The sequence below is a fragment of the Mus pahari genome, chromosome 22, assembly GCF_900095145.1.
Source record: "Mus pahari chromosome 22, PAHARI_EIJ_v1.1, whole genome shotgun sequence".
Lineage (NCBI taxonomy): Eukaryota > Metazoa > Chordata > Mammalia > Rodentia > Muridae > Mus > Mus pahari.
In genome coordinates this window covers 13,429,480-13,446,121 of record NC_034611.1, presented here as the reverse complement: position 1 = coordinate 13,446,121, position 16,642 = coordinate 13,429,480, and the positions used below count along the sequence as shown (strand labels likewise).

Genomic DNA, 16,642 nt, shown 5'->3' with positions numbered 1-16,642 from the left:
TGAGTTCCAGGACAGCCAGGGCTACACAGAGAAACCTTGTCTCGAAAAACCAAAAAACAAAACAAAACAAAACAAAAAAACAAAAAACCCAACCCAAACCAAACCAAAAAACCGTTCCTCCCCAATCTACCTTTTAGTTAGTGTTTCATCAATGAAACAGTAACCATAACTAAGAGACTAGGCTACTCTTATCAACAGTAAAAGAAGGATCATAACAGATACTGTTGCTTCAGAAGGACAAACATGAAGCAGTTTACAAAATGAACTATGTAAAAATGTTTATGTGATGTTCTATCAAATACTTTCATCTTTATTAATAAAAGAAATTTGGCCACTAAAAATACTAGTTTTTGTATTTATTAGTACCAACTACTATAAATGTATTTTGTTGATATTCTATCAAAACCCTTCAAACCATTACATAAAACAAGAAGAAAATGTGTGCTTCACCAATTTCAAGAGGGACATGGCCCTGTCAGCCAGGAACAGAGTGGCAGCAGAGATCAAAGTCCACACAGATAATGTTTATCTTGATTGATCCAGCCTGGTTAAGGAAGTGAGGAAGTCACAGTGCTGAATCACAGCCATACGCTCATTCCCACTATCCAGAGGCAGACATGCTATGAAAGTGTAAACCAAGGACATACAAGGTGAAGCAATGCATTCTTACCTTCTGTTTCTGCATGGGGAGAGTTTGGTATTTCTTCAGTTGAACAGTTCTCTGGAACAGCTGCTACTAAGGAGCCTGCTTCACTCTTTTCTGCTTCAAGTTCACTGGCTGAAGAGATGGTCTGACATCTTTCAGGTTCTGGATCTCTGGTCTCCACCAGGTTGTCAGCGTTCTCCAAGGACATGTCTTGTTCCTCTGAGTCACTGCTTGTGCAAGTGTCTTGCATTTTGTTTTGAGAAAGAGACTCCTGTGATGTCTCCTCATCTACTCGTTCATTAACCCATTTTAGGAATTTTTCTACCTGAAATTTTAAGATACCGTAACAAACATCAATTAACTATAAAGAACATAGAATTTTCTCACCTTTCACCATTTGTGACTTGATTAACAAGCTATCATAATTATTAGCGTGGGAAGTACAATGTATCAAACAAGCTACAATTATGGGCTATCTGGAAATTAGGGGAGCATCCTATGACCTTATCAAGAATTCTTTTAAAAGAAGTTACATGGCATCAACAGAATGCCAATTTGTCTTTAAAATAAAATCAGAAGGTGCAGGAAAGATAGATGAGAGCTGCAGAGACAGCTCAGCAGATAGGACCTGGTTCTGTACCCAGCACTTACATGGCACCTCACAACTGTTCTGTCCCAGGAGATCTGATGGCTTCTAGACTACACAGGTATCAGGCACACACACATACACAAAAACACATAAGCATAAATAAATCTAAAAACAAAACACCACCCAAGTTAGAGCTATCTCAGAAAGAATGAGTAAGAACAGCAGAGCTGATAGATCTAAGTCCTAACAAGATCGTCTTATTTGCTAACATATAACAGCAGCCCAAGGTTGGATGAGTTACTTCTTTGCATTTGCTGTACAATGAATCTCCTCTATGTCAGATCTTTATGATCTTGAGAATAACTTTCAGAGAAAGGTAGATAAATAATAAAACCTCACCCTGAGGAGAAAGTGCCACCTATCTATACCCAAGAGAACTAAGGTCACAGCAGCCACTATATACAACTGTTTCTATATTCCTTTATAGGTGAAACGTATGGGAATCATTACTCCCAAAACATTCCAAAGTCTTAAGAGACTGACACCAGGCAGTCTACTTCAGATATAAAAAGGGTCACCAAAATAGGCATTAAACTATAACCTATAGCCAGGTGGTGGTGGCACATGCCTTTAATCCCAGCACTCGGGAGGCAGAGGCAGGCGGATTTCTGAGTTTGAGGCCAGCCTGGTCTACAAAGTGAGTTCCAGGACAGCCAGGGCTATACAGAGAAACACTGTCTCAAAAACAAAACAAAACAAAACAAAAACAAAAAACAAACAAACAAACAAAAAAACAAAACAAAAACCAAAAACCCCCCCCAAAAAACCAAACAAAAAAAAAACCCCTATAACCTTTAACTAACCTTGACCAATCTGAAACACACACATACATACATACATACACACACACACACACACACACACACACACACACACACACACACAGACACGGAAATATAAACTATCAATTGTAGCATGCTTTGCTAGAACGCTGCAATCAGAAGCATGTGAAGATACAACGAAGTCAGACGCTGGAGATTGTGCGTCCTGCCTTTAAGGGAGTTGGTGGCAACACCTTCGACAGGAAGGCTCTGATCATCAGAAACGCCCCATCCCCCAGTAGAAGGATAACTCACCCAATCACATCATGTTCTAATTCATTTATTTCCTATTTCTTTATAGCAAAGACCAAGAGGGGTCAGGTTACAGTGTGACTCTATAAACTTGGCTTGCATTTTACATTCTTGGGTCAAGCCTATTACTTCAAAGTATGATCAGGCTTTGGATGAGCTCAGAATCCAGGCCTCTGGTTAAAACTACAGTAGACTCTGTACTGGGATCCTAGTTTGTGTGAACCAGGTAAGAAAACTGCCCCTGTCCTTCTATGTACTACACGGGCAAGTCAATCTAACTGACTTATCTTCTCAGATGCTCAAACATTTTAGTTTTCAAACACTCTCTTTTTCCATCTTATCTCAACTTCCTTCCCTATTCCTCAAACCCAGTTTTCGTAATATATAAGTTTGTAAAGCTAGTAGAAATTCATTTGCTGCATCCCTCAGTCTTGCAGGGTGTAACTCTCCATTTGAACACAACTTTAAAGGGCCCAGCTAGAAACCATAACTCTGTCTCAACTGAAGGCCAGCCCGTGCACACCTTACTCCGCACTTTACTCTTCCTGACAAAGGGTTTCCCCGAGTCCTCTGTGAACACGATGTGCTTGTTCTTCACAGTCATCCGCTTGCGCATATCCAGGTACTTTGATTTGTATTTCACGTTCTTCTCTAGATACCTGACCTGTCGATGACTGAAATTTGGAATTCCACCATATCTAAATCAGACCAAAAGAAATGATTCACATGTTAAAAAATTTCTTGTATAGGGGAAAAAAAAATTATCAAAAAACAAAACAAAACAAGACATCCTGGTCTACAGAGAGAATCCCAGGACAGCTAGAGCTACATAAGAAAACCCTGTCTAAAAAAAAAAAAAAAAAAAAAAAAAAAAAAATCATCAAAACCCCAACCCCCCTCCTGTTCAAGCCAAAAAACCCCAAACACTACCACCTCGCTACCCCCCCACCCCCCCCAAAAAAAAACCCAAACCAAATGTGAACCACCGATGATAAGTCTAACAAGGTTACTTTTTCCTGTTTGAGATAGATTTATACCATATAGCCCATGTTTGCCTTAAATTCTTCATTCTCCTGCCTCTGATTCTTGAATGCTAGCATTCCAACTGTGGCATCACAACGAAAATACATTTCTAATGTAGATTAGAAAGTAGAAATTATGTAGCAGACTGCCATAAAGAGGGCTAGCAAAAACTAAACAAAAGCATACTTCCTTGTTGGGGTAATTTTTCTCAGAGTGATGACAAAGCCTTACACACACATCAGGCCATCATCAAATCAATGCTAAGAGTGGCTGCCGAATGCCTCCAGAGGAAATCTGATCTAACCCGCTGAGTCTCTATCTGCCAGAAAGTTTCCAAGGTCTCCCAAATGTCCTCTTTGACTCATGTTACCCTAATGATAATAATGGTCCTTATCTTTCTCTTTATGTAGAATTCTATTTCTAAATAGAAAAGACAAAAGTTAAATTCTAAACAATGAAATATCTCATGAGTGTATACAACCAAGAGCCAAGTAAGTTTACATAAAACAATGCTTCCAATAACCTAAACAACTTTTACATATGCCATTAAACTCTATCCTTTTTAGCCTAAAGTGACTATACAAACTACTCCTGACTTCAAGTCCTTAAGCAGGTGACTTTGAAGCCATTATAGGATTTGAATTATAAGCATGTCCTATTGAACTAGTTTGGAGTCAATTTACACATTAATCATGAGGGATTTCTCATTTTCTTTTCCTGCTAAACTCATGATGCACAGCTTATTTACATTTCCTAAGATTTGGTCACTAAGACATTAAGTGTGAACCTTAGAAACACAAAGCCTCAATGAATGGGACTAACTGACCTAAACAGTACAGATTGAGGCTGTTCTATTTACTCAGTTCAGTCTTCCTGTCCTGAGATTTAAGTTACTCTTACATAAATATCTACTCATTCATATTTCTTTTTAACCTTTGGGCATTCAATCCCAAAGAATATTTAGGTTACTACACACAGATGTTCACAGCAGCTTTATGTGTCACAGCAAAATATAGAAAAAAAAAAAATCCAAAGGCCATTTAAAAGGCAAATAGTTGAACGATTTTTGTTATCTCCGTATCTCCATAAAATGTGTTGGCTACCCCTATCAAGGAGGAGGAAAGAACAAATGGGATGCATAGCTAACAGACATCATGCTTAGATCTTAGGAAACAACCTGGATATTGTTAATGAGGATGGAGATTTAATGCAAACTTTCACTGAGAGGATTAGGTAAACGCTGTTTGTGTGTGCCAATAAGAAAGGAAATATATGCCATATTGCTGAGAAAAGCATGCTACACTAGTGACTTATAAACAAACAAGGAGTAATCTATGTACCTAGTTGTGAAACATTTGAATTCTCACATCTTTGTTCCATGGTCTGTTTCCTTGTCTTCAGAAAACAAATGATAGCACCATGAGATGCCAGGTGGAAACCATCATTTGAAGCTCTAAGATCTGAGCTTAAACCTTCTCTTTGTGAAGTGTGATCTGGACTAGGTCAAAATATATGTGACCTACAGCTGCTGTATCTATGTAATAGACTTTTTACTAACAAGAGATGCTGGTGTGTTAATTGTTATTTACAACGGTATCAAATACAGTATTATATATTATCTACTTGAATGCCAAAGAGATTAAAGCTGGCTGAAGTTATTAGGATTTCAGGAAGGTGATAGCCCTTATGAATAATTACTTTTGTCCTGAGCCATGCTTGAATCCTAGAAGGAAACCACTGTCATCGACTTCTGAATCTGGGTTTTCATCAGCATCCAATTCATGGCTAAAAAAAACAAACAAACAAAAAAACAAGACAAAAGGGAACAGTAATAAGTGATGACTTTCAGTATGAACAGTATCACACAAAACCATAAAGTATGGAGAAAAATTACTTTGATCAGTATTTTTCACATAACTTAATATACTCAGCAGTGTTTGAAACCAACAAACATTCACATTCTTTCATTTAAAGATTTTTCTATCTATGTACATGGGTATGCGAATAAAGGTATGCCGGTAGAGGCCAGAATGAAGATCTCAGATCCTCTGGAGTTGGAGTTCCAAGCTGTTGTGTGTGTGCTGACATGGGTGTTTGGTACCTAACTTAGCCCCTCTGAAAAAGCAACAAGGACTCTTAACTACTGAGCTATCTCTGGAGCCCCCAATCTTAAACCCTTTAAGTATTCTACCTTTATTCCTGAAGATGGTGTAAATATTTCTCTCTATGTAATCTTGGCTGAAGCCTGAGCTTAATTTCTCGAGTGATTTCTCTAGAGCTCTTCCTAAAAAAACATTTGAGAAAAACCAATCAGATGAAAACATTTTTATAGAAAAACTGTTATTAAGAAAAGGTATCAGGGCTGAAGAGATAGATGGCTTAGAGGTTAAGAGCACTGAAACCTCTTCCAGAAGCCCAATGTTTGCTTCCCAGCACCCATATTGTACGGCTAACAACCACCTGAAACTCCAGTGCCAAGGGATCTGATGCCTATTTCTGGCCTCTTCTGGCACCTCAGAACATAAACAAACAGGTGAGAAGGAAAAAAAAAAATCTTCAAAAAAGGCTGTGATAAAAGCAGCAGGTAACCTAGGATAATCTACCAACTGAACTTGACCAGACTTAGAGTATCTTGAAAACACTCCTCTGCCTATGCCTGTGAGGGTTTTCCTAGAGGTTCAATAGGAGAGAAAACTACCCCAATGGCATCCTAGACAGACTAAGGATCTTAGAAAGCAAGATGGGAAGTAGATCTTAGCCCTCATTGCTTCCTGATGCACAGTTATCTAGCTGCCTCATACTTATAGTCAAAACCCTGAGCTGCTTCTACCCACATCTTTCCTGCCATGATGGGAATGTAGGTTGAAGCTATGAGTCCAAATAAGCCTCTTTCCTTACACCGTTTTTGTCAGGTATCACATCTCAGAAGTGACAAATGCCTTAAACAGGTTATATCTCTGTCCACTGATTATATGGTCCATTTCATCAAACAGAATACAGGAAGAAATAGCTCTTATAAAGTTTCTCTTTCCAAGTAAGCCAAACTATAAAAACTTTATTGCGTACATACTAAATCCTTGGAATATCAGCACACATCACTCTACTTCTAGGGAATGTGTAGTAACTAGTGGGGGCAGCTAATAAGCAGAGGTACCCATATACAGCCAACCCACACAGCAGTGGCCTGCGATTATAGACTAGGCTAGTCAGACTTCTGTTTGCTTATCATTTTTCTAGCTGCTATGGAAGGAAAAAAAATCTTATGTGGAACACTATAAAGAAATATGCCCACCTAATGTCCCAATACTATTCTTTCCTAATTATTTACAGATTGGCACTTGGGACACGCTTGACTTTACATTACTGTATATTGTACTGTATAGGTAGTGAACAGAAAAAGCCCTATCCTGGGCAGAGTTGATCTTTCCTCTAAACTTAGATAAGTACCAAAGTAAAGAACTTACCTTTGTCTCACCATCCCTATGCATTCAACAAGAACATCTGACTGAAGTCTATTTCAAAAACAGCTTAACATGTGTACAAGAAAGAAATTCAACTACATGTGTGGGGTGGGCTGAACGTTATTATGTACTTCGCTGATACTGTCCTGTACTGTGTGATAGTTCCTGTCGACTTAATGATCTCACAAATGAGGAACTAAGATACTGATTTAGGATTTATGAGGGACAGAATTGGAACTCTGGGTCTAAAGGTCTTACTAACAGCCCCCTTTTCCTTATAGCATAGTGCTGCAGGTGAGGTACCGTCAGGTGAGGTACCGTGTGACTTACCTTCTCTTCACTTTGCTGGGCTTATGCTCAGGTGGGTCATCTTCACTCTCATTTCCATCAGCCCCATTATGGTGTGGCCTATGTTTACCTGTATTTGTTCCTGAAGACTCCTGCAACTCTAAAGAGAGTGAGATTATGTACTTTTCCCTGAGACCGGGCAACTCCTCTATTATTTTCAAAGACAATTACTCTACGGTTATGCCTGTAAGATTTAAGGTTTAATGGTCTAATCATACAACCACATGTTATTTTTAGTCAAAGATGGCATGGCACACTTGAACACTCAATAGTGGTCTTTTTAAAGTCATTTATTTATTTATTTTTAAAGATTTAATTTATGCATGTGACTACACTGCTGTCCTCTTCAGACCCATCTGTATTTGAATCCCATTACAAATGGGTGTGAGCCACCATGGGATTGCTGGGAACTAAACTCAGGCAGGACCTCCCGAAGAGCAGCCAGTGCTCTTAGCCCGAGTCATCTCTCCAGCCTGGTCTCATGAGATCCCATCACAACTCACTGTTTTAATCTCAGTGTCTCTGATGCATGCACAGCAGTGAAATCCCTGATAATAAACTTCTCAGAACCTCACCTCCTATGTGACTGAAGCACAATCGTGGTTTAAAAAGCAGAATGAAGCTAGTTTGTCCAGATCTATACTATAGGGTACTGCATTTCCTTTCTGCTAACTGCTGTTGGCAGGTACATCCATACTTTTTTCTTTTAAATCAATCTTTGTGGATGTGGGAGAGGGAGGGGGCTATGACCTGAACGTTGAGGTCACAGGATAACCTGTTGGAGTAGGTTTTTTCTATGTGGGTTCTAGAGATCAAACTCGGATTGTAAGTCAAGTGCCTTCACCTGCTGAGGCACCTCATTGACTCTGGCGAGGCAATTTCTTAAGGTAAATGTTGTAGGATATTTGATCACAGTGTGAACCCTGAGATTGTGTTATTTACTGGAAAGATTTGTTTACAGTTGTGGTGGTTCAGCCCTAGCTCACACCTTTAATTCAAGAGCTTTCCGTTTATTGTAAACAGGATTAAATGAAGTCAACCATAGGTTAAGAGGTAGAGCAACCAGTTGACAAGAGGTGAACACTGGAAAAAACCAGAGAGTAAGAGGGAAACAAGAAGCCGGGCCTGGTGGCGCAGGCCTTTAATCCCAGCACTCGGGAGGCAGAGGCAGGCGGATTTCTGAGTTCGAGGCCAGCCTGGTCTACCAANGCCTGGTCTACCAAGTGAGTTCCAGGACAGCCAGAGCTATACAGAGAAACCCTGTCTCGAAAAACCAAAAAAAAAAAAAAAAAAAAAAAAAAGAGGGAAACAAGAGGGTGGCTAGAGAGACACAGGAAGAAGGGAGGGACACTGAGTGTGAAGCGTTTTTGAAAAGACATGGAGCAAGAGAGCTTCCTTTTGGGACATCAGCTGAGGAGGAAGGTCAGCTGGGGGCTTTTTTTGCCTGAGTTAGCAGGCTTTCACCCCAATATCTGAGTATTGGTAAAATCCAACTTTTGAGATTTTGTTTACAAACAACAAGTGAACAGAAGCATTATGTCAGAACATGTTGCAAAAAGGGAGTCATGTAACAATTTTGAGTGCTTGTGAGAAAACTCCAAGAAAACAAGACAAAGAGTCTTGTGACCTCAATTTCTTCAAAAACACAGAACTGTTCTTGGAATCTGCTTCTGTGCCCCTCCCTGGTGTAGTGGACAGGCGTGAGCTTATTTCAGATTATTCATTATAACTGGTTATTGATATTTGTTTGTGCCTCTATAGAAAAATGTCTTTTTGCCAATGTGGCTTGTACCTGTGACTGTACACTCTACTTGCACAACTTTTCTTATCCCTCGGAGTAAAAATTAACTGAGGCTCTGAAGACAGTTGGCTAATGCATGAGACTTTAATCCAGGTCATATACTGGCTCCATTCTCTCAGGTCCCACTGCCTCTACAAAAGCAAATGGATAGACTGGAGAGAATCAATGACAAAGTGTAGGAATCACAGTAACGTAGAGACGTGATACAGACTTCATACTTTGATCTTAACGGGAAAATGAAAATATGCTAAGACCTCAGTTCCTCACTATCCCGAGAGACAATTCAAAGGAGCAAATTACAGCTAACCAACAAATGTGGGGCCGACAACAGAAGGCAAAGACAGAGAAGCTTCACTACTTGGAAAAGGAAGAAGTATAACCAGAGATGAGAATAAAGGGGTAAAATATGGCAGAGCACAGCCCAGTACACGGAGCAGTATGTTAGAAACTGTGTGTAGAAAGTGGAGAAGCTGTGATGGTCAGCGCCTACTGGACAGGATCTGGACTCATGGAAGAGACAGGTCTCCAAGGACACCTCAGGGTATTTTCTTGAATAGGTTATCTGTCATAAGAGAACAGTACCCTAAAAGGTGGGTGGCACCATTTTCTGGGGTTGGGCCTGGACTTCATAAAAAGTCTGAGCTGAGTATGAGCATGAATTGTTTCACTTCTCTTCCTGACTGCAGCTGAAGTAAGACCAGCTGCTTCAGGGTCCTGCTGCCTTAAATTCCTTGTCATGGGGTCCAAACCTTCAACTGTGAGAGAACATAAACACCCCTTTCCTTTAGGTGGTTATGACAGCAAAAGGAAAGCAACAAGCAAAAAACCAAGACAGATGCATCAAGAATATACAGAACAGAGACTCAATATAAAGTCAGATAAGAAAGGATGAGGGCCAAAACAGAAAGGAATGAGAATGTAGTAGCTCAGAGAAAAGAGAAAGCCACAGAACTCTGCGAACTTGGGGTCAGGATTGGTTCACAACTACAACAAACCTAGGATGGAAGAGGCTGAGGCAGAAGGATCATAAATTCCAGACTGGTTATGTAGTTGTGTCTTAATACAACCTCAAATTTCTAAATTAGACGATTAGTAATTTAAGCAAAGCATTTATTTGCCTGTCAAATGCTTGCTTCCAATTCTAATTCATTTGCTCTGAAAAAGTTGCAAGTTCACTGTAAATTAGATTTCTCAATAGAGTTTCAGGCTTGCCTTTACTGGCTACAGAGGTACAGAAGGAAGGAGTATTTATGAAATTGAGATGGAATAAAAACATTCATTAAGGTTAATGTGTTAAGCAGACTGAAGTCTCCAAGGACACCTGTCAGACTAAGTCTGGATAATCCTACCTCGAGCTGGTTGGTCTGGGCTTCTGTTCTCAGATATGTCATTTTCCTTGGGTGTTCCATTACGGGAGTCACTTCCTCCAGAGGCAGGGCACTCTTTCCCAGTGATTTCACTGAGCAGCTTGTCACAGTGTTCAGAGGAATCCAACTGGTTCTGTTCTACTTTCTCTGCACTCAGAGTTATGTTGTTAATCGCAGTAATAATCTCACTGTGGTCATTATCATTTGAGCCACAGATTTCATCCTCAACTATATTAGGTGAAGATGAAAAAGTCGTTACATCCGATTTCAGGCTGCTCTCAGCATTCTGGTCTACCTCTGTGTGAGATGTGCAAGCATCTTTATCACAGTTTTGTGAGGCAACAAAAGTCCAGCCCTGAGTTTCCCAATACTGAAACTGTTCCAAATAATACCAATAAAGCTGACTGTAATGTTGCTCCCATTCTTCCTTTGTATCAGGAAGGTTCCAAGGTTCAGAAGACAGTGTCTGGCCTGGATACTTTTCCTGCCAGCCTTGCCACAACAGCCCTTCTCCATATTCATTCCAGTACTTTTCCCAGTTCTCTGGGACCTCTAGCTTTGGTGCCAGTGTATTTTCAACAGGAAGGTTTTCTGCTTCAGAATCTGCTTTGCTTTGAATTTCACATGTTCTGTTGTTCTCACAGTGCTCAACTGAAGATGGGTCATCGGACACGACAAGGTCATCTTCTTCATAGTCATTTCTCCAGGATTCCTGAACCATTTCATCTAAATACCGCTTTTGGTGTTTTCGTCTTTTTTGCTTCACTTTAGCTTTATTTCTTGCATTCATAGATACCTACATCAGATAAATGGTAACAAGCTTGAGTCTATTTGAAGATTAGCACAACCAAAAACCACACCCAAACTCCCAGCATGGGTTTTTAATACAAAAAAAGTGATTGTTACAAGTACTCAAGAGAAGAAAAATTAAATGTGGGACAAATCCTCATTTGCAGTTTAGCTATGATATACATGAGTAAAGTGTTCTATGAATGAATTTTATTGAGTACACTGTTTTATGAAAAGCAAGAAATAGAAATAGTAAGAGTGGACCCATACCTCAAAATTCTCATGTGTAGACACTCTACCAAACTGAATTGGTAATCCCATACTTCTCATGAGCTTGGCCTCAGAATCAAGGTCACTCTCATCTGGGCTATGTGATTCTGCAGTGCCATTGGAATGACCATCTTCCTCCTCTTCTGTAACTTGGTCTCCTACAGACAGCATTTGTTAGCTTCATTGTAGAGAAAATGCAAAGGCAGGTTTTCTTATCCTCATTTTAAAGAAGAACCTGAGATCCGGAACTCTTACATTACTTGCCCACACTTGTACTAATGTTATTGTTATATATTTTAAATCATAAGAATTGGTTGTAATGTGAACACACACACACCCACTCCTCAGTTGAGAAAACAAACAAAAACCCACTCCAAGTTTGTGATTCAATCAACAGAAATAGACATGGATAAAGAAACCTTGTTTGTGAAATTTTACCAAAGAGGCTCTTCAATGAGGAAAAGACTCATCTAAATAGTAAAGGGCGTTCCTCTCACTACTCCACCCAATAGCATTATGAAAGCACAGGTGAACATTGGATGAGGAAGACGAAGCAACTAATTTTGTCACCCTCTCATGGGTAACACAGCTTCTCAGGTTCAGTAGGAGCCTAGAACCTACAGAATCCCTATTTGTATAGCACAGTATGAAACCTTGGCTTATTCTATCCTTTAGAAAGTTCAAGTAGTCTGAAGGCAACTACGGTAGACTTTACTGGGGTTGTCTTTGGCTTTTAACTCTCTGCTGCAGCTCTGTTCATTTTGAGAAACTTTTATGTGGAATTTTAAGGGGCTAGGGATGTCTGAGAGAGTATAAAGTAAAGTCATGGCACAGACCAGATCCTGTTTTTATTTGGTCAGATGGGATTGTAGTGTCTTATTACTTCAGGCAAAAGTCTGTACATGTTTACTTGGGATTCATCCTAATTCTACCTTTACTATAAAATCTGACAGAGAGAGAGTTCATATTATTTACTTTTCAAAATTTCAAACTTAGGCTGCAGAGATGGCTCAGGGGACTGGCTGCTCTTCCAGAGCGGGTCAGGGTTGAATTCCCAGAACCCACATGGTGACTCACAACCATCTGTAATTACAGTTCTAGGGGATCCATCTGATGCTCTGTTCCGGGCTCTCCCAAGATTCATACATGCAGGCAAAATGCCAATATCAAATTAAAAAAACATTTTTAAAAAGTTTCAAATTCCAGGCTAATGGTTACAAATCAGGAAGGAATGGTAGACGCTGGAGAGTCTAAGCCAAGACAGTACACAACAGGAAAATCAGGAAAATAAAAGATGAACTTTGATAGCAACGCTAGAAGAACAGCTGTGTGCGTGCATGCAGGTGGTGTGTGTGTGTGTGTGTGTGTGTGTGTGTATGAGAGAGATAGAAAGATTATAGGATTATTTACCATTCAACATTTATGTCAGCAAGTAGAACACATTATCATAAATTAAATACATGAATCTGGTAGTACAGTTAATTTTTACCAAAAAGGGGTATGCATATTATTTTATATTACCTGCATTATTGCAACTGCTTTTGACATAGTAGCCTTTTAATCCCAAGTTGTACAATTTTCGATCCCTGTGAAGCAAAATAAATAATCTGCATTGGAAAAAGTTGAACTATAAACCTGGAAAGGAGTTAGTGCTGAATCGATTAGCTAATATAAAAGTTAAGAAAGAGAAGCAACCTGTTAATATATTTCTCTCACCTATACAATGTTTCCCCTGGAGTTGTAAAAACAACATTTCTTGACACATGATAGCACTTATCATTGCTAATCATTAAAATTAAGTGGAATTTCTCCTGGACATTGGGGGGGGGAGGTCTGATTTTCTTTGTTACACACAAGCAACTGGGTATTATCTAAGTTTTTGGTAATATTTGAATATACTCAAATAGTGGAAAGGGTGAGCTCACCTACACATAAAGCTACGTATATACTGTAATGAATGTATAAACAGGAAGGACTATCTATTACATGGTAGATGAAATAGCCATGGTCTGTATAAAGGTTGAATAATGATGTTCTCACTCAACCTTTCTTTTACACATTAATTACCATCATTGGCAATTTCATTACTAAAATAAACTTACAGAAGATTTTATAAATGCATACTACAAATTGTAGCTACAACTACCTCCTTGTGTCTACTTTCTTTGTTAGGGCCTCACCATGTAGCAGAGCCTGGTCTTGAACTTAAGATATCATACACATTCCCGCCCCTCACTTTAGTATTTTAACTACTAGGATTTAAGGCATGAGCCACAATGCCTAATACTAAATTTGTGGTGACCTTATAACATGTTGCCTCCCCCAGCCTGGAAAGGCTGACTTTGCCCTTGCTGCCACAGAGCCAGAGACCACCTGGAGTGGGGCCTTCCTGAAGATCCGCCTACAGGCAGGAGCTGTATGGGAAAAAACGGCAAGAGAAATAATGGATGCTGAGACATGATTTTCTGTTCAAGGCTTCTTTGTTTTGTTTTGTTTTGTTTTGTTTTTTTCGAGACAGGGTTTCTTTGTACAGCCCTGGCTGTCCTGGAACTCACTTTGTAGACCAGCCTGGCCTTGAACTCAGAAATTCATCTGCCTCTGCCTCCTGAGTGCTGGGATTAAGGGCGTGCGCCACCACGCCCGGCTTCTGTTCAAGGCTTCTTAAACTTTATTAAGAGTCTGTGCTTATAAACCCCAACATGGCCAGGTTCTTCACAGCAACAGCCCATTTTCTGGTATCAACTTCTGTCCTAATTACTTTCTGTTGTGATAAAACACCATGACAGAAAGAGAGCAACTATGGAAGACATTATTTTGGCTTACAGTTCCAAAGAAGAGTCTAAAATGGCAGGGAGACATGGAAGCTGGCAACTGGAAGAAGAAGCTGAGAGATCACATCTTCAACTGAAAACATGAAGCAGAGAGAACGCAAACTAGAAGTGGGCAACACTATGAACTCTCAAAGTCTGCCCAAGCGATCTACTTCCCCCAGCAAAGATTTACCTCCTTCCCAAACAGTGCCAGTGACTGGGGACCAAGTGTTTAAAGACCCGAGCCCATTTTTGGCTCATTGTACTTGTCAGCCATGTTTCTGGTGGCTTCTGAAGCTCTATCTCAGTGGCTAAGTAAGGAGTTTAAGTAAGATTACAGAGAAGCCCCTGATGACAGATCTGAGTATAACTGATAATGAGAAATTAAGATGTTTTTACTGTGAGCAAACTTTAATCTTGGGGCCATTTCCAGAAAATTTCAGGTTCACATCTGGAAACTAGTGAGACCACAAAAGCTTATGTCTATGCATGATTAATTGTTATTTTTATCATTCTCTGAAAAAACAAAACATATACATACATACATACATACATACATACATACATACGGCAGAATGTGGTGGCACACACCTTTAATCCTAGTGTTGGGAGCCAGAGACAGGCAAAGCTCTGTGAGTTTGAAATAACCCTGGTCTACACAGTGAGTTTTGGGCCAGCCGGTTACTCAGTCACTTGGTAAGACCACGTCTTAAAGTCTTAGGGTTGGTTCTCTACTTCCACCATGAGGAAACTGAGGATCAAACCCAGGTTCTCAGTATTGGTGGTAAATGTCTTTACTCACTGAGCCGTCTCACTGCTGCAGTCCAACTTTTCTTCCTTTCTTTTCTTTTCTTTTTTTCTGGAGATAGGCTTTCTTCGTGTAACAGAACCCTGACTGTCCTAGACTCTATCTAAAGACCAGGCTGGCCTTGATCTCAAGAGATCAGCCTGCCTCTGCCTTCCTCTCCCCAAGTGCTGTGATTAAAGGCGTGAGCATTCACACCAGTCTATTTTAATACTTAAACTATTTCTACATAAAAGTAACGTTTTCACTCAGGCCATCTTTATATCAAATTCTGTTAATGATACTTTTTCTGCCAAAAAGGCACTTCAAGAAGACTCTAAATGGAGGAGTTCCTTTCCCCCCCAAGGCCTCATATTTTTCACTGTCCATCCTGCCACTGATTGCTATCAAAACACCACAGACATGTCTCATATCCAGTTAACAGAGTAATTGTGCAAACATCTCTCTTAACTGAGTTAACTGAGTAATTGTGCAAATAGCAATCATAGTGCAATATTGATGATCTCTTTTGCTTAGAAAGTGAATTCAGAGCTGGGTGTGGTGGGGCACGCCTTTAATCCCAGTACTCAGGAGGCAGAGGCAGAGGCAGGTGGATTTCTGAGTTCGAGGCCAGCCTGGTCTACAAAGTGAGTTCCGAGACAGCCAGGGCTATACAGAGAAACCCTGTCTCAAAAAACCAAAAACAAACAAACAAACAAAAAGTGAATTCATTGCAGCCTGGTCCCGTCTTATATTCCATTACCTACCAGCATCTAATAGGAGCGTAAAAAAGAACTTTACCGAATTAAATGCCCACCTGACTATAGTGAGCATTGGGAGTCATTTTTGCCTGCTTCTGTAAAAGCCTGTCTGTCAGGCAGAGTCAAGGCAGGTCAGGGTCTGTGGGCTGACAGATTTTCTGGCCTGTTGACGGCATGGAACCAAAATCTACAACTGAAGCTCAAGAAGAGGGGCTGAACGTTTGATTAATCTTTGTGGAAGGAACAGGGAGGCTTCCGGATGGGAACAGATATCCAATCTCTGTCAGCCATTGTCTCTGCTAGTTTGTGACTCTGTTTCCCATGATACTGTAAAGTATATTAAGGCTATGAGAAATACATTTGGGGCCAGTGGTACAGACCTGCAGCCCTCCGGATTTCTAACCTTTGTCTCTGAGTCTTCCTTTCTGTCTTATAATCATCCTCACTCCCCCACTAGAAGACTGTCCAACTTTGAAGCAGCAGGACCTGTGCAAATGAGGCTAGTACATTTTTTAAATATTAAATTTAACATGGTGTTATATTTCTTTTTTGAGGAACTTTCAGATATCTTCCCTCAAGTACATAATGAAAATGAATACCTTCGAACGTAAATTTAAAATTTGTCAGTGACTTTTCCACCAGAAGGTACCTTCTATTGTGGCAATTTTAACACGAAACAAACATTTCTTCCAGAGATGTCTCTAAAACTGCTGTAAACAGTTAAGCCTTTTATCTCAAATAATTAGAAGTTTCAGAGACGTAAATTTTTGTTGGAAAGGACTTTACAGTTTGCAAATAGAGCTCTATTTTGATCCTTCACCTCATCAAGCTATTTGTATTAGTTTACACTTCACACTCCA

The 16,642-nt window shown here is 39.9% G+C and overlaps 1 protein-coding gene across 1 annotated transcript in view; it reads right to left on the bottom strand.

Moving 5' to 3' along the window:
* Tgs1 (trimethylguanosine synthase 1) overlaps positions 1 to 16,642 on the bottom strand; it is a 33,846-nt gene that overhangs the window by 16,321 nt on the left and 883 nt on the right. The window contains exons 2-8 of the mRNA XM_029533289.1: positions 12,949 to 13,013; positions 11,428 to 11,585; positions 10,351 to 11,164; positions 7,183 to 7,300; positions 5,090 to 5,176; positions 2,892 to 3,066; positions 671 to 971 (exon numbers count right to left, since the gene is read on the bottom strand). Coding sequence (XP_029389149.1) covers positions 671 to 971; positions 2,892 to 3,066; positions 5,090 to 5,176; positions 7,183 to 7,300; positions 10,351 to 11,164; positions 11,428 to 11,585; positions 12,949 to 13,013 — 1,718 coding nt within the window. The remainder of the gene's footprint in view (positions 1 to 670; positions 972 to 2,891; positions 3,067 to 5,089; positions 5,177 to 7,182; positions 7,301 to 10,350; positions 11,165 to 11,427; positions 11,586 to 12,948; positions 13,014 to 16,642) is intronic.